The sequence below is a fragment of the Eublepharis macularius genome, chromosome 6 (genome assembly GCF_028583425.1).
Source record: "Eublepharis macularius isolate TG4126 chromosome 6, MPM_Emac_v1.0, whole genome shotgun sequence".
NCBI classification, from domain to species: domain Eukaryota; kingdom Metazoa; phylum Chordata; class Lepidosauria; order Squamata; family Eublepharidae; genus Eublepharis; species Eublepharis macularius.
The window spans coordinates 10356692-10375706 of record NC_072795.1 but is presented as its reverse complement, the minus strand read 5'-3'; the positions used below and the strand labels follow the sequence as shown (position 1 = coordinate 10375706).

Below are 19015 nucleotides of genomic sequence, written 5' to 3'. Positions count from 1 at the left end.
CTCTGCCATGTTCTTCTCTATGCTAGAAGAAAATGCTGAAAACAGTAAAGTGAATAAGAGCCACAAAGAGCAAGTTAAAGACACAGCAGCTGAGGAATTAGATATAAACCCCTGTGAGCTATTACATTTGACTGCAAAAACTGTTGAATACATTTGCAAAAAGCTACAAGTGCTGCACCATTAAATGGACAAGATAAGCAATATGATAATGAACACAGAGGGGAGTGGGAGAGAAGTAAACAGGAAACATGAATCAAAGCATTTGATGCCATCTCAGACTGCAAGTTTTATGGAAGGCTATAAGGCAAATAAAGGTCCAATGGATTCATCTCACGTGGTGGCTAGTAACAACAGAGAGGATTACAACCTAGTGCTACAATCATCTATGATCAGTTTTACTATTTGTAAATACAATGGATGTATTCTTTTTTGGAACTCTAAAACAGTGGCCAAGAAACATTTAAAAGTTCTTGTGGGTGATCAGGTGAGAGTAGTGGATCTAAAAGAGTTAGAAATATTGGGCAGTGTGAATCAAGCTCTAAGAGCTCAATAGCCCAGAAATACCATCAATTTTATTACAAAACAAAGGATATTTAATGACGACAGAGAATTTTCCCTGCTTGCATTTTTATGAACACATTATTGGCTCCCATAGTCCCGAAGCAGGAAGGAGTAGATTATGGGAAATGTCTCAGGCATCATTGGAGAGTGAACAAATTCCCAAGGGAAAATGAGACTAGCGCCAGTGCCAGTGGTAAGGAACATGGATGCAGGACTGTACATGTAAATAACCAAGTTCCATCTCTTTCAGAAATGCTGTTGGATGAGGGAGACATGGAGGAAAATATCCATGAAACATTTGTAACATTACAAGGGCCGTTTCCAGACGGCTCACCTGCCTCCGGAACGTCGCACCATGTTGCAGGGAAAATGCAAAATATCGTGTTTTCTCGCGCGAGTTTTGCGCGATGTTGCATTTAAAAGGCTTTTTTTTCAGTTGATGGGAGGGGAATCCCCTTCTCAGCTGAAAAAAGACTTTTAAATGCTGGCTGTTTTACAGTTGATGGAAAGGGATTCCTCTCTCATTTAAACCCTGCGCCTGAAGTGGGAAACTCAATTTTTTTTCTGGTGCACACCCCTACTCATAAGTCTAGAAGGAATGGCAGTGTTATTTTTGATATAAATAAATCCCTGGAACGACTAAGAGTCAGATTGACTGGCAGGGGACCTTCCATCCTCATATATCAAGATCTCTTATGGAACATTGCCGGAAGGAAGAATAAGTGCCTTGACTCGGAGTTTAGATGATTTCTTAGGTGGTTTGATATAATACTATTAAAGGGAACTTGAGCTCAGTGTCGACTTAATCTAGAGGGCTGTATGACAGTCTCCTTTTTAGCCTACAAATCAAATTTGTATGGACAATATAAAGCAGGCTTAACACTAGTCTGCTCATGTAGATTTGATTTAGAAGTGTTGCCTCTTAAGGAGTGTGGTCATCTGGTTCAAGCTTTCCTACTGAAGGGTTTGGAAAAGAATTTAAGAATTATTAATGTATATATTCCTCCCTGTATTGATACACAAATTTGGATTGTTTATTAGGACTCTATCTTAGAGTTCCTTGAGGATCTTGAACAGAAATTTCCAGCCATGGATATGTTAGTAGCTGGTGATTTAAATGCTAGCGTGGGAAAGAATGGACTAGACTTGGCAAAGAGTCTAGGATTAGACCCTGATGAGGCTCTCCTTAACCGCAGATACTCTACGGATACGGATTAATGATGCTGGAATCCATTTAGCTCGTTTGTGCATTCGGTTCAATTTGGTAATATTGAATGGTTCTTTCTGTCATGACCTTCTGGGGGAATTTACTTTTGCTGCTAGACAAGGGTGTAGTGTGGTAGACTATAAGCTGATCCCCCTTCTCTTATGGGACAGGTGAGTTCATACAAAATCGGGGAACGTTCAGAAAATAATCATTTCCCCCTGATACTGGTTCTTGGCCAGTTTTTCTCCCCCAGGAGTCAGAACTCTGATGGGGCTGATCATGGGAATGAGAAAAATTGGATTCCTAGAATTCATTGGTCATTTATATATTTGCATAGTTGTAATTTTAATTGATTAGATGTAGTGTGTTAGATGTAATATTTTTAAAAATTTTAATGGCGTTTGATATTTGTATTTCTGTTATCTGCCCTGAGCCTGCGAAAGCAGGGAGGGCGGAATATAAATGTAATAAATTAAATTAAATTAAATTAAATTAAATTAAAGTGGCTTGTAAGGCTGTAAGATTTCTTAATCTGAATATTCTAGCAGAAGCTATGGCACTGTCAAGGAAGTCTTCCTGAACTTCAGAGTTAGTACATTTATATGATAGAATCATGATTCAGCTTGTGGATGCTCTTGGGGTGCAATCAGCACAACAGCAAGGCCATAAGGAGTTTGGTACACCAGGGTGGTTTGATAATGAATGCTTAAAAATGAAAGCTCAAGTGCATGCCATGTATATGCAATATAGAGAATCAAATTGATCAAGACTGCTTTTGATCTATTTTGAGCTAAAATATCAATTAAGTCAAACCCTTAGAAACAAACTAAGAGCTTTTATACAAAAAACATTAGGATCTTCTTCAGGCCACAATAAATAATGACAAAGAAATTCTGGGATTTGGTCTCAGACTCATGGGATAAGAAGGTGGCCTTAAATAGTCCTATTGCCACAAATAAGTGGCATGATTACTTCCTGCCAATCATCTATAAAAGTGGAATTAGCTTATCAGAGGAAACTCCTCTCAATCTGGCTGTTTGTCCTTTTTTTTTTTGGAATTTTTTTTATTAGGTAAGTACAAATTACAAATAACATTTTTATTTAAAACCTAAATATCAATTTTCCCCCACCCTTTCCCTCCCACCCTTTTTCTCAGACTTCCAACAGCTTTCCAACCCATATCTTATTCTATTACTTACTTATCTATTCCCTTTATATATTATTATCCCATATTACCTTAATAAACTAAATAATATCCATTAAATTCACATCTATTCAATACTTAAACTTAAAAATAATTAAAACTTCACTTTAAATGGTAAAAATCCCTATCTCCAATATTTCCCCCAATTAAAAACTTTCAAATTGCCATAATTTCCCCTTCACGTCCCACTTTTTCTCCAAATACTCCTTCAGTCTCCCCCAGTCATTAAAAAATTCTTCAGAGTTCTGGTCTCTCAGCCTTCTTGTCATCTTGTCCATTTCTGCCATGTACAGCAACTTTTGTATCCACTCTCCAATAGATGGTATTTCTTGCACTTTCCATTTCTGCGCATATAGTATTCTTGCCGCTGTTGTCATATGAAATAACAGTGTTCTAATCTGGCTGATTGTCCTGAATGGCGTCCAGTACAGGCTGAGGAGGTGGAATCCCTCATTGAGCACCTTAAGCCCAGGAAGCCTCCCGGGCCTTAGGCAATTCTGCCTGATTTGTTTAAGGCATTCTCAGAGAGGTGGGCTCCCTTTTTGGCTGCCCTGTTTACTGAAATAGACAAGACAGGGTTGATGTCCAATGCTTGGACGAATGCGATATTGGTGCCAATATAGAAAAAAAGGGAATTGTCAACTCCCAGGTAATTGTGGACATGTTAGTCTCCTGTCTATTGCAGGGAAACTTTATGCAGGATGCCTAGTGAATAAACTTAGTGCTTGGGTGTCAGAGCGGCAAATTTTGGGACCAGAACAAGTTGGATTCTGTCACAGGAAATTGACTCGAGATCATTGTGTACTGCTAAGCTATCTTTTAGATAAATATTGGAAAGTGAGGGGCTCCAAATTGTTCATGGCCTTTCTAGATGTTAAGGGAGCTTTTGATTCCATTTCAAGAGAATTACTCTGGAAGAAAGTGCTGAGATAGATAAAAGATTGTTATTTTTGATTAAAAAGTTACATCAAAACACTACCTGTCAGGTTAGATGCTTTTATGAAGGAGATCTAACCCCCCAAATTCCAATAAATATTGAGGTGAAACAAGGCTATATTCTAGCCCCACTATTATTTAATTTCTTTATAAATGATCTGGCTCCCTTTTTGGAGGATATATACGGCCATGGTCCCAGACTTTGGGCAATCCATGTTCCACTGTTTTTATACGCAGATGATGCAGTTTTACTTTCTCTTTCACAAATCGGTATCAAACAACTACTATCACGCTTTCATGATTACTGTGAAATAAACAAACTCACCCTGAATTTCAAGATATCAAAAATCATGGGTTTTGCAAAAACGTGGAAAACTTTCAAGTGAATTATAAGAGGTAATAGGATTGAACAGGTCAAAAGTTTCCATTACTTAGGAATCCATTTCAATTATAGAGCTAGCTGGGTTCCTTATAGAAAGTAATTGATAAAATCTGAACTATCTTGAAACCAATCAAAGACTCCTTGAGACTAAAGCATGGATTAATACTGTCAAATTTTTATTTCATCTACATTTTAAGAATAATGAAGGTAGCCTCATTTTTCACATGCTGATGGAGTCTCAGTTATCCATGCGGCTTAACCACATAAAAGAAAAAAATAACTCAATAAGGATTAATATTGAAGATTTATTTTCCCTCACAGGAAAATCAGCTTATGCACTGATCAGACAAAGACTCCTTGACATCAAGATTCAGAATCTTAGAAGTTTTAAAAAAGGCAGATGCTCAACCCTGGGTTTGGGATTTCTACCCCAGGGGTATACGGCAGAGTATTTTACCTGTTTAATGGCCCCACATTATCACAGAGCTTATTCATTAGCTCGGTTTAATGTGTTACCTTCCCCGATACTTTATGGGAGATTTCACAAAACTCCATATGCTAACAGGTTATGCACTCATGCTTGGCAAGACATAGAAACCCTGGAACATGTTTACCTATAGTGTATTTTTTTTTTGTGATACACACCTCACACTTATTGATCCATTGCTGAGAGGGAAATCTGATAAATGTAAAATTATTTTCCTATTGGCTACTCAGAACCAAAAGGCGATCAAAACTGTAGCTAAGTTTTTGTATTTTGTGTCTATGAGGCGATTTATGTATTCGTAGAAGTAGTTTTGATTGCATGGAGTGTTTTTGTCATTAATATGGATGTAATGCCAATAAAGCCATTTAATATTAAACACTCTTCCATAATGAATAGAGTAAGCATATCTGGATTACATGATGATTATACAGGCTACCACAATACATGCCCAGATGATTACATTCCAAAACTGGTTTTCAGTGGTGCCCACTGACTTCCTATGCATTTATGCACTATGTGTATAAAAAGGCTGTCCGCAGAAAACTGAGATAAGTGGCAACAATCTGGAAGAAAATCCACTAGAGGAAGGACACTAGAGGAGGAACATTCAGCCTATCCAGGGGAAAGATTAAAAGGCAAAGAAAAAGAAGCAAGGACAATGTTGGTAATATGGACAATTTTGATCGCCCTGCTGGCATGCCTCCTAATTCTACGCTATCTGAAATGGCTGTCGTCACAGAGGACCTACCCTCCTGGGCTTCTCCGGCTGCCCATCATTGGAAGCGTTTGGCGGTTAGGCTTCAAGTGTTCCAAAGATATTCTCATTGAGGTATGCCATTCCATATAATTACTCCCTGGAGTGAAATAAGTGAGAACATTTTTAGTCATTTTCTTACTATGCTTGCACAAGTTGCTTCATATCCTTCACTAGTCAGTCATGTCTGCAGTGTCATGGAATATGCACACAGTACGCAGATGTATTCTGAAGAGAATTAAACTACCTAAAAATTTCTTTTACTTGTTTTTTAAAAAAAGTATTGTCACTATGGTGAGAGTGTATCTTGTGCCACAAGCATTCCTCAGTCAAGGCAGCAACTGTACTGGTTAACTTTGTGGATTGCTCAAACTGAAATACAATCTGTAATTTATAATACTGCCTGCTGCTTCAGTGTTCTGCCCGGCAATTTGCACCTTGGGAAATCTCACCTAAGACCATACGACAGAAAATAAAAGGGTTGCTAAGTGCAAAGAATCAGTTTGTCTGTTGAATAAATAAATTACTAAGTGTTCTAGTATAATAGTGGCCGCACCTTTCCTGGGACATTCACTTCATCCGATGCAGAAATTCTTATCTTTAATTGGCAGCAATATGTAAATATTGTTCTGATAGAGCAAAAGTCTCCTTGGAATGACAATTTGTTAAAAGATACAGAGTTTAATGTTCCGGTTCCTTCCTTGCTGGCAACTATAAGGAAAGGACTGCTTCCTTCTGGATTTTCCCTTTATTCTTCAAGCACAACAGAAGCCTGGGATTCACGGGTGATTAATCCCAAGCATTCTGAAATATTGAGTGCTTGATGGGATATTTGATCTTAGATGACATCATAGAGCCATGATGAAATACCTAGGTTCAACTCGTGTTCTCTTACCTCAAGGTTTGTCGGGAAGTGTAGGCGTCCTTGCAGCTTAAAGTTTTGCATTTACAGAGCATCAGGGAGGGAAGTGCAGGCATGGGGCACCTTTCCTCCTGCTCTCAAGGTGCATCGGGGCATTTTCCCTTCCCCGCTTACATGGAGTATCGCTTCATCTCCCCCCCCCCTCACCCGGCCTGGCCCCTGCAGAGCGACACCTGGCTGCACTGGGAGAGCCTGGAGGAAAGGTGCCCAGAGCATCTCCCCCCCTCACCCAGCCTGGCCCCTGCAGAGCGACGCCTGACTGCACCAGGAAAGCCGGGAGGAAAGGCACCCAGAGCATCTCCCCCCCCTCACCCAGCCTGGCCCCTGCAGAGCGACGCCTGTCTGCACTGGGAGAGCCGGGTGGAAAGGCGCCCAGAGCATCTCCCCCCCTCGCTCACCTGGCCCCTGCCCAAAGCCACATGGCCCAGAGTTGCATAGCCCGGTATGCTCTGTCTTTACCCCGATCACACAGACTGTCATTCCACCCACCCCTTGCCCAGCCCCCACAGAGTGATGGTGAGCTATGCAGCTCCGAGCCACACGGCTTCAGGTGGGGGCCAGGTGAGCGGGGGGTGGGGAGATGCAGCAATGTTCTGTGCGCCTTTCCTCCTGCTCTCCCTGTGCATCCTGGCATCACTCTGCAGGGGCTGGGCGAGGGCATCGCTGCATCTTCCCCCTCGCTCACCTGGCCCCCACCTGAAGCCGCGCAGCTCGGAGCTGCATAAACTTTAACCTGCAAGGACGCCTACACTTCCCGACAAACCTTGAGGTAAGAGAACATGAGTTGAACCTAGGTATCTCATCACGTCTGTTTCAGCTCATAGTGTTTCCTGAGTAGATACAGGGACGGAGTTGGCATCTGGGTTCATTGAATGTCCAGGTTTTTTCATCTTGATGGAGACAGAGATTTAAAACATTTGTTAATTTATCCTTTTTTTCTTTCTCACAGACTCATTCTTTCTCCTCTTGCTTTCTCTTCATTTCAGTTCTCACTAGATGATGTGTATCTGCACAGGCATGCACTGGTTTTAACATGTTCCCTGCAGTCAGACATCAGCTGAAGGGATTAGTTTCTTTTTTAAGAAAAAGAGAGCTCAAACAAGATCAGAAAAGCACCCGAAGCTGAGGGAGAACTCCAGCCTTCCCCCTAAGCAATTTTCCTGAGCTAAAATAGCACGTGAGCGGGAGTGCTATTTTGCCAACTTTGCTGCTCCACGTGGGGAATCTGTGCACAGACTCTTCATGTGGAGCAGCAAAATTAGTGAAATAACTACCATCGTTTGCAGTGTTCAAGTAAGAATATGGCATTGGGGGAAGGCAGGAACCTTTCTTCTGTGGTGCTGTTCTGAGCTAATTTGAGCTCTTAAGTTAAAAAAAAAAGCAGTTCTTTTCAGCGGACGTTTGACTGCAGGGAGCACATTTAAACCAGCTCAGAAACCAATCATCTAGCAGGAATGTCTTGATTTCTCTTTCAGCACAAGGCAAGTCTAATTTTCCCAGCAATTGGCTACAGGCTCTGGAAAGGGCCAAACTTTCCAAACAAAACAGTGGAACAAATTGCAGCTGACCAAATGAAGGCTGATCGCCTCCTCTGTAAAGTAAAATTTAAAAAGGAGATTAGAAATCTCTAATCAAAAGTCAGCTACAAAATCCTCAAGCATCTTTGGCATTCTCCTAAAACTTGTGCTTCCTCTAATTGTGGGATGGGAGCAACAAAAGGAATCAAATGGTGAAATAAACTTTGGTACTCCGCATTGTCCTTCTGCTTCAGGCATCGATTGGCTTTGATTATCGATGGCAGTTTCACATGAACAGAATAAGGTAGGTCTCCAGTCTGCTGGGAAGCACACCAGATGATGTTAGCCTAGCTACCGTTTCTCAGACTAGCCTACCTTACAGGGCTGTTGTGAAGATATAATGAATGAAGGAAACAATAGTGCAAGACAATCAAAATTCCTTGGAAAATGTGGAGGATAAAATATACTAAATAAATGAACCTTTCTCTGGAATACAGATTACTCTCGGACTTGCCTTGGACAGCTGAGAGGGTGGGAAATTAAGAGAAGCCTATAGTGTGAAGCTTAGAAATTAGAGTGCCCCCAGGAGAAGGAAGTGGAGATTGAGTGGGGAAAGACGGGAATAAAAGGGAAAGGAAATCTTTAAGGGGGAAGTGGGAGAGAAAAGAGCAGCATATGGCCAGGAGCTGAAGAAGTAAAGAATACTAAACTGCACATGTTACGATCAAACCAATGACTTCAACTGATATAACTTTTCTCTTGTCTCTTGTGATGCAATTGGCAGCTGGCAAAGCAATATGGAAACATTTACACTATATGGCTGGGACCTAAACCTGTCATTGTACTGTCTGGATTTGAGGCCGTGAAAGAAGGGCTGATAAACCATTCCAAAGACTTCGTTGATCGACCGGTGAGCCCTTTCCTGAAAGCCATAGCAAAAGAACAGGGTAAGTTGCTGGAAACAGTAAGAACTGGGGAAAGAAAAATACTATCCTTCTCCTTTCTACAGGTGCAAGATACAAAAGAGAGCAAAGAAAGCTTCTCAATGTTGCAGCCACTTCCAAATTTCTCTGTCAGGCAAAAACCGGAGACCAAAATTGCATTTACTACCCTTGTCCTTTGGCATTGCCACCAAACTGCTTATCATTGGTTTCGTGTTTACATAAACTACGTATGCAGTCAACAAAGAAATACTGAAGGGGATTTCGGGGGGAGCTGGAAAGGAACCCTTAGAAGCACATGTCCTATTTACACGGAGCAAGATAGAAGGGGAGGGGCTAGGGTTGCCAACTCTGGGAGGCAGATTTGGAGGCAGAGCCTGGAGAGGGTAGAGTTTGGTGAGGGGTGGAGTTCAGCAGGGATGGGATGCCATAAAAGTTGATCACAAAATATGGATTTCCTCTAGGGGAACTCATCTCTAGAGTGTGAGTAATGAAAATTACAAACAATGAAAATAATGGTTTCAGGTGACTCTCCAGAACAGAAATCTTAGTCCTGGCTGCTTGGTAGTCACAAAACCCTTTCTTCATGAAATCCATGATATCTTTTCCTGAGTTCCAGCGTGATAAATAAATTGTTATGTAGGCCCCAGAAACCTAATAAAAGAATTCCATGTTTGGGCCGTTAGCAGAGTCTATCATGTGGTATAGGAAGTGTGATTATAGGTCATTGTGAGCTTGTTCTGCTGGCTGGTGTGTGTGCAGGAGAGAAAATAATAAAAGCATACACTTGGTTTATATTTAGAAAAGAAATGATTTCTGTATTGCAGGAACTCCCTACTCTGATAGGAAAGGAGGAGAGATAGATCCTAACTACCTATCTAGTCTAAGGATGGGCATGGATGGCAGAGCAAGGCCTGCATCCATGCTGCCAGGGCCGAATCCACACGGCTCAAGTTTGCTGCTATTTCCCCACCATTTATGCACTTCTCAGAAGGCTGTTCACATACTCTCATGTCGATCCCGCCATTCTTTCGCATCTGTTGCACTGCGCCTCAGACGAAGTTGTCACACTTTCCACCGCTTCTCTTGAGCAGTTCTCACCATGGATGTGAACAAACAGAAGCGGTTCCCAAAGAGACCACCCCCTCTTAACCACCCCCACTTCCTTGTTTCTTGCCTTTCCAGAATACCGTCCCTCTTTGCCAAGCAATTCTTATGTTCCCAACTCTGTCTGAGGCATGCCCGCACCCCCGTCCTGTTTATTTATTTTTTTTAAAGGGTGCTAGCACTTTTTTAAAGAGTTCTAGCACTTACCAGTAATGCAGCATTTCACTTTGAACATGTTCTGAAATTCTCCAATCCGGTCAGATCATTGCAAAGAGCAGTCCCAGCCAATCCCAAAGAGAGTTGCCATTCTTGGCCTACGTTCTCTAATTCTTCGCTCAGTATCCTGAAACTTGGCAGAGTTTTTTGGGGTTTTTTTTGAAGGACATGCAGAAGACATTCTTCTGTAATTTTGGTAATATTTGGTTGAAAATGAACAACTCCAGCTCCCACCCCCACAGAAGTCCTTGATGGGAAATAATGGAAGTACAATGACGGCTAGGGGGCGGAGATTGCTCAGGGCCTCATAGAACTCAAACATTTTGCCCAATTTACATGAAATTTGAGGTTTCTTTGAAAGGCAGTGAAAAGATACTCCACTGAAATTATGGTGACATTGACTCCACCCCCCCTCCCCACAAGTTCCCTATAGGGAATAGTGAAACTGCAACGAGGGCCAGGGTAGGGCTACAGCAGAAGCCTTCCTCATTTTCTGAAAGGAAACAAATAAACTACAACAGTGAAAGAAGGCAAATGCAGAGTTTTCATGGGGAGGTTAAAAAAATTGTATCGTTAGTTACTGTTAAGAGTGGTCAAGATAGGTAGCTGTGTTTGTCTGTCTGCAGCAGTAGAAAAGAGCAAGAGTCCAGTAGCAGCTATAAGACTAACAAAATTTGTTGTAGGGTATGAGCTTTCGTGAATCACAGCTCACTTTTTCAGGTACAGCTAGAATGTGAGTCCATCTGTCCTTATATCTGGGAGAGTGGAGTGATTACAGAAGCCGAATGATAATAGCCTGTGAATGATAATAGCAGCTTTGATTGAATAGGGTAGAGTATGCAGAGGGGTAATGGGTGTGGAAAAATCAGCATTGGAAATGAGACAGGAAGTCAATGTCACGATTTAGTCCAGGTGGGTGCATTGTCTTGAGCTTCGTTATCAGTTGCAATTCAGCAGTCCCCCCACTTGCCAGGAAAGAGGCTGCAGGAGTGAGGCATCCCTCACCCCAGCTGAGGAATTGAGAATCCTATTACAGTTGAATCAAGTGTGTTCGACTGTCAAACTTGTTCAACATAAAATTTATGGCATTTCTAATTAAAGTTGCTATAACATAAAAATGGGCTTTGTCAATACTACTCCAATTGGGTGAAATGTATTCTGCACTAGACATGGGCATGAACCGCATTACAAACCAAAAAAACCCCACAAACCGCCCAATCTTCCGTTTGCAAACCAGTGGTTCGTGAGGGTCCATGGCCAACGAACCAGCGTTCGTTGGAAGCCCGGTTCATTGCATTTGCCCACAGTTCATGAAGCCAGACAGTCAGGCACCATCAATCAATTCCCTTGGAAACGGAGCTGGGGGAATGCCTGAACTCTGTCTGCACTCTTTCTGTCGCCCTGGAAACTCAAATTGAAGCCCAGCTTACCTTCATCGGCAGGTCTTCCTTCTAACCATGGAGCTGCAAATTGGTTACAATTGGTTACATGGAAGAAGACACCCAGGGGGGGGAGGGGGGTGTTCTGTAGCCATGGGCACTCCAGTCTCATCCCTGCAAACCCTGACAGGCTGTTCTGACGGCCAGCTCCTTGTACACTGGGCCAACATCAACTGGTGGCTCTAATTGTATCGAATGGGAGTTTCCTGGGGGCCTTGGATTGGAGAGGGTATAACTCCAAGATCCCTATTGCAATCTTGACCAAACTTGGTTGCTGGCCTGAGGAGGGCCTGCGAAACACCCTCTGTGAATATGGGCTCTCTATGTCCAACGGGGGCTGTTCTGATGCCCACGAACCACGAACCGGTTCATCAGCAGGAAATGTTCATTTCGGTTTGCTGGTTCAGGTTCGTTGTCAGCACCGAACCACGAACTGCTGGTTCATTAAATTGTTTTGGTTCGTGTCCATGTCTATTCTGCACTATTCCTGAATTGTTGAATGCTGGTAGATGGCAGTGAATGAGGGCTTTGTTTTTCTGAAGCATATATAGCTGACCAATATTAGAGACATATCACCAAAATAGTTGAGACACATTCTGCAATGGCATTGCAGTTCTATGTTTTTTTAGAAAGGTGGTAGTGTCAGGTGCTCAGGATCACTTACATTTAATACCCCCCTGCAGCTGAAGCTGATGCTGTTGGGGTGATTCTGTTATTTGAACCCGGGGTGGGAAACTGGGAATGGGAGGTGTTTGTTCCTGTTGTAATCTCTCCTGAGCCTGGGAACCTGCTTGACCTTTAGCAGTCCATGAATCACACAGTCTATTTTCCTGTCTGCAGAGTTAGAGGACTGTTAGGAGAAGGGGGGGTGGAATTAGGAGTAGTCTTGGGGAACCTATATCTGCTTGATACTTGTCTTAGGTATTGTACTGTCAAATGGCCCCACCTGGAAGCAACAGAGGAGGTTTGGCATAGTCATCATGCGGAAGCTGGGACTGGGGAAGAAAGGCCTGGAGCACCAAATAGAAGAAGAGGCCCGGCAGCTTACTGAGTCTTTTGCATCTGCAAAGGGTACGTGATATTAGGAAACTAAGCCAGCCCATGGTTGCTGTGGTATGTCTGTTTTTATATTCTTCTTATAACTCACTGGATGCTTGGATTAATTGAAGTGTACAAACAGTGATGCCAACTGTGAGGCAAGCCTGGAGATTACCCAGAATTACACCTGATCTCCAGATTACTGACATCAGTTCCCCTGGAAAAAATAGCTGGTTTGGAAGGGGGGATTTATGGCATTGCACCCCACTGAGGCTCCACCCTAAATCTCCAGGAATTTCCCACCCTAGTATAGGTAGCCCCATTTACCCAGTATGTAAATAATAAGTGGCTTAGATGATACCATGCTGGGATGTGCTGGAAATAAGTTCTTCTGGACTTAGAGTTTCACCTATTGGAAGAAGATGAAGCTTTTTCTGGGCATACTGAGGTGAGAGATGTTCATGGAGTTGAGTGTGAGAGAAGCAGGTACTCTGAAGAAACAGCTTCCTCCGAGGCCTAATTCCAGCACAAGATACAATAGATTATGTGGGGCTAGGGGCTCATAATTGGAGAAAAGGGAAGCTGCTTCTCCTTAGGGACCCATTTCCCTAGAGAGGTAGGGGATCGCTTCTCCCACTTTTTGCCCCCCAGCCACTTACCTGGCCAGCAGGGGGGAAAGTAGGGAATGGGCCTCCTGGGTGCACTCCCAGGGCTGCCACAATGATGTCACTGAGGTCATTGCGCTGCCCTGCGAGAGCTTCCACTTGTCGTAACGGGCCGATTTGGGCCCCAAACAGGCCAAAGCTGGTCCATATGGGGCCCAAATCAGCACGCTGTAATACTCATGCACACTTCCAAGCCTTGTGTGATGATATCAGTTCCTGGAAGTGATGTTCTCATGCTGATGTGGGGCCATGAGCACACTTTGTGAATGCAGAAGGAACTTCCCAGGAGCCACAGTAAGGTAAGCATTGGGTCCCCCCCTCCCGCTGGGAGGGTCAGGAGATCTGGGAACCATAATTCTCCTAGAGTCTGCCTCTGCAGTAGACTGCCTTGCCCAAACCTAACTCCATAAACAACTTTGGCTGGACAAGGTGAGAAGAGGGAAATAGGCCCTATGGTTTGTGATCAGTCCTCATCCTTTGTCATTGCTAAAATCTGTTGCCTAGCTACTAACTCCACAATGAAATTTTGTTTTTTTTAAATTTACATCATTCATACCCCCTCTTTCTCCCCAATGGGCTTTCATCATTCCCCTCTCCTCCATTTTTCCTCACAACAACCCTGTGAGGTAGGTTAGGCTGAGAGGGTGTGAGTGTCCACAGGTCACCCACTGAGCTTCCGTAACAGAGTGGGGATTCGAATCTGGCTCTCCCAGATCCTAGTCTGACACTCTAGCCAGTAGACCCTACCGGAAATCCGTGCTGACTATTCACAGGAGGGATGAAATATTAACATTGTACAAACAACATTATTTGCAGGGCAGCCATTGGACACTTCAGTGCCCATCGCCAATTCTGTCTCCAATGTGATCTGTGCTGTGGCTTTTGGACACCGGTTTTCTGTGAAAGATGAAGAATTTCTCAAGCTGATAGACGCCATTGACTATATATCTAGATTTTTACATAGCGTCTTTTATGCTGTAAGATCATTTTATATTGTTTTCCTATTGGGTCTGAGAGGTTTCATCCAGATTTCTTTTCCTTTCAATTTTAAGATGAACAGTTGACAAGGGATGCAGAAGAATTTCACATATTGATGTATTGTCGAAGGCTTTCACGGCCGGAGAACGATGGTTGTTGTGGGTTTTCCAGGCTGTATTGCTGTGGTCTTGGCATTGTAGTTCCTGACGTTTCGCCAGCAGCTGTGGCTGGCATCTGGAAGATGCGAGCCACAGCCACAGCTGCTGGCGAAACGTCAGGAACTACAATGCCAAGACCACGGCAACACAGCCCGGAAAACCCACAACAACCAATTTCACATATTCATTGGTTCACTTGAACTTTGATGGTCTGAATGTGTTCTGTTCATGGGTATGAATGTAAACATCATTTTTCACACTGTACCTCTGCTTGTTGATTTTTTTTTTATGTTGATCTCTCAAACTGACTAGTTGAGATATCTTATGTAAACCCTGTTTAGCCCCCGTGGACCATGCTGAACCCAAATAAGTTTTATTGAGATACAACACATGTACAGCAGAGAAATCCTAAAGACATAAAACAGATGAATGTCCTCCTTTGGAGGTTTTTAAACAGAGGCTAGATGACCATCTGACAGCAATGCTAATTCTGTGAACTTAGGCAGAGCATGAGAGGGAGGGCAGGAAGGGCTACGTCAGTGCTTGGTTCTCGTGGCCCCTTCTTACATGCCCAGAGGAATGCCAATCATCACCTTGGGGTCACATAGAAATTTTCCCCAGCCAGTTCAGCTAGGGATCCTGACAGTGTTTTGCCATCTTCTGGGCATGGAGCAGGGATCAGTGTGTGTGTGTGCGGGGGGGGGGGAGGTAGTTGAGATTTTCATGCATTATTCAAAGAGTTGGGTTAGATGACCCTGGAGATCCCTTCCAACCCCGTATGATTCTATGATGACTGCATAGTAATAAATTTATCTCTGTCCTGACAAAACTGAGACCCCTAATCACTTTTAGCCCACCAAATGAAAATCTTCTGGATTCCATCATAATTTCATAGCTATCTATCCAGAGACTTGTTTCAAAGATTCACTCCAATAGAAAAGAATAAAGGAGGGAGAGGAATGAAGGAGCAACCCCCCGCTCATGAATTCTTTATCAGCTATATATTTATCCTTTATCAGACAAGGAAGAGGATCCCACTCCTAAGTAATGGGGACAGAGGCAACCACTTTCCCAAACTTTTATGTGTAATTTAACCCACTTTATTTACCCATGAACAATATGAACCAGTCTTTTAATAATATCTTCCACATTCCTATAAACAAGTACTCTCTTCATCACTTGTCTTAGGCCCTCAGCTTTCCTTTTTTAAATTTTTTTTAAAAGAATTTTATTTGAAATAAAAAATACAAACAGCAATAGAAAGTGGATAGAACCTTATACAAAATACAGAATATTAAATTTAAGTTACAACAGAAAATATTTAGAATATGTGGTAACACAGCTAACTTATGGAATGTTTCTCCTCTCTCTCTCTCCGTAGTTACTTGTACCTAAAATTCCATATCAATAATCTTTAATCAATCATCCATTTCATATTTCATACTCAACGTTTTTAAGGTCTCTATATTGTAATTAATCCATGTCCATATTAACTGTTCTTAATATTTCTTAACTTCGAGCGATGTAAGCAAAGAAATCTTTCCATTTTTTTTTCTGGAGTTCTAATATTGTTCTGTTATACACCTAAGAAATTAATTTAGTGATCAATGCATATTCATACACTTTATCCATGCACTCAGCTATATCTGGGCAAGATTCTGTCTTCCATTTTTCTTCCTATAGTACTCTCGCAGCTGTCACCACATACTTGAAAAGTTCACCATGTTCTTTTGTAATATTGCTCAATAGAATATTTAATAGTGTATTTTTGTGATTTGATTCTGCCATAGGCATACTGCCAACCAGGGCTTTTTTTCTGGGAAAAGAGGTGGTGGAACTCAGTGGGTTGCTCTCGGAGAAAATGGTCACATGGCTGGTGGCCCCGCCCCCTGATCTCCAGACAGAGGGGAGTTTAGATTGTCCTCCACACCAGTCAGCAGTGTGGAGGGCAATCTAAACTCCCCTCTGACTGGAGATCAGGGGGCGGGGCCACCAGCCATGTGCCCATTTTCAAGAGGTTCCGGAACTCCATTCCCCAGCGTTCCCCCTGAAAAAAAGCCCTGCTGCCAACTACATCCATGTTATCAGTCTAGTTTTCAAATATAGTTCTTGGCTGCTTTCATAGTACTTTTGGAAGGTTTCACACAGACAGAATTCTCCCAATGAACAGGAACAATTTTGTGCATCATGTCACAACCTTGATCAGGCCAACTCAAGACTTCATATTTAGCAGGTTGGCAGGACTAGATTTAATATCTGGGTAGTAAACTTTCAGATAAGAATAGCTTACAGCTACTGGAAGGGAAGCATTTGGAAAATGTTGGGTTGGAAAGAAGTCGTACCACAGTCATGCTCAGATTTTCTATCCTCTAAATAGCTTATTGTAAACTTTGCTGCCTAATTCACCACACAATTGGTAGGTTTCCTTTTCCTTTAAATGGGAAGTTTGGGCTTCATTATTCACTTGCCATTCTTGGAACCATCAGCAAGCATGTCCATATAAAGTGGCTTTCCCCCCTTAACACTATACTCCTTTTAGCGGATCACTCCTCATATATTAAGGAACTCCAGAAGAACCAAACATTGACAGGACTGTGCAATAGCAGCCCCAAAATGTTATTAGAAATAGTTATATTTCATTAAGTAGCAGAGTGGTAGCAGAGTTACTTAGTCAGAAGCATTTCCCCAATGTTTTTCAGGCAATCAAATTGTAGAAAAGGATAGATCTTACACTATATATTGAGCTGCTAGATTCCATGAACAGCAATATCTTGGAGTAGAAAGAAAGAGTCCTAGAGGTACTTTCTATGAGTTACTTAGTCAGAAGCAGTTCCACAATGTCTTCAGGAAATCAAATTGTAGAAAAGGATAGAGCTTACACTATATATTGAGCTGCTAGATTCCATGAACAGCAATATCTTGGAGTAGAAAGAAAGAGTCCTAGTTTAAAGAGGTACTTTCTATGAGTACTATTCCACAAAGGAGATATCTACAATTATTTTGAAATATTGAGTTGGAACCAGCACAAGAATTGCAAAAGAATCACACAAGGACACATGTTTCCTTTCCCTCTTTCCCTTCCCACAACAGCCATTTTTGGCACTGGGAAAGTTAACTCCCAGGATCACAAGACCTCAATGGAGAAATAACCAGATGGGTGAAGAAGCTGCAGTGGGGAGTAGGAAAGGGAGAAATTACTCCCTCCTGCCTCTTCTGTGTGTCCCAACCCACATGCCTAGTATTCAATGTAGCTCTCACAAACTATCAAAGGATCTTAAATTGGTGCCGGGATGAAGGGAAAGTGGGGAATATTTTCAGTTGTTAGCATCTTCCACTGATCATAGAATCCAACTGATTATCGTTCTCTCTTGAGGAATACCAGTTTAGCCTAGTAGCCCATATCCTGTAAACAGAACATCTAGCTATAACCATACTCCACTGATTTTACACATTCCACCAAGGGTTTTTTTTAAAAATGCATTGCCAACTCTATTTATTAAACAGAAGTCCAGCAGCACCTCAAAGACTAACATATTTTTCCAGCATCTGATGGTGTGACTCTTAAAATGTTATACTGGAATAAATGTTGTTAGTCTATAAGGTGCCACTAAACATCTATATGATTCTACTTATCTTCAGAAGAATTGTATTCTTATAGAAAAGCACTTTTAGAGACAACAATCCGTAGAGAGAAGTGGGCAGGAGGAATACTTAACCCTTTCCATTCTATCGAGTTCCACCATTCGTCCCCCCCTTACACTCACTAAAGGCAAAATTAATTGGTATCATCCAAGTATTAATGCTGATATGACATTACAAACAGTTATTTTATCACTTGATCCATCATAGTACCGATAAAAATTTGCCTTTTTCTTTCCTGCAGCTGTATGAAATTTTGCCATGGCTCATGAAACATCTCCCAGGCCCCCACAAGAAAGCATTTGAATGTTTAAAGACTGTGCAATTATTTGCCAAGAAGGAAATGGAAAAACATAAGAAACATCAGGCTGTGCTTGAGCCGCAAGATTTCATTGATTTCTATCTATTTCAGATGAAGAAAGTAAGTATCCGCCTGGTATGTGAAATCAGATACATTCAATAAACATGAAAATAATGAAGGTGAATGCAAACTCTGTACTCTGAAACTTGTATACACTCTGGCTACTTTCTCAGCTATTAGGTATTATGCATTGCTTACAAACATTGCTCAGAACTAGAGATGGGCACGATCCGCATTACGATAAAAAAAACCCCATGATAATGGCGATTGCGCGATCGTGAATCGGCAGATGGTGCTCGTCCACGGCCAACGATGCAGCGGTCGGGAGGGGCCTTCATTGGGGCTGGATCAGGGCAATTGTGCTTGGATCGAGAAGCCAGACACTTGGGCACCAGCAATCTATTCCCCTGGCAACGGAGCCAGAGGAATGCCTGAGCTGTGTTTGCCCTCCTTCTGTCACCCTGGAAACCCGAATGGAAGCCCAGCTTTCCTTGATCAGCAGG

General features: G+C 42.3%; 1 protein-coding gene across 1 annotated transcript in view; it reads left to right on the top strand.

Moving 5' to 3' along the window:
- The first annotated feature begins 7923 nt into the window (after nucleotides 1-7923).
- LOC129332941 (cytochrome P450 2J2-like) overlaps nucleotides 7924-19015 on the top strand; it is a 31959-nt gene continuing 20867 nt past the window's right edge. Inside the window, exons 1-5 of the mRNA XM_054984261.1 lie at nucleotides 7924-8274; nucleotides 8755-8917; nucleotides 12595-12744; nucleotides 14193-14353; nucleotides 18396-18572. Of these exons, the coding sequence (XP_054840236.1) occupies nucleotides 8248-8274; nucleotides 8755-8917; nucleotides 12595-12744; nucleotides 14193-14353; nucleotides 18396-18572 (678 nt within the window). The 5' untranslated portion in view covers nucleotides 7924-8247. The remainder of the gene's footprint in view (nucleotides 8275-8754; nucleotides 8918-12594; nucleotides 12745-14192; nucleotides 14354-18395; nucleotides 18573-19015) is intronic.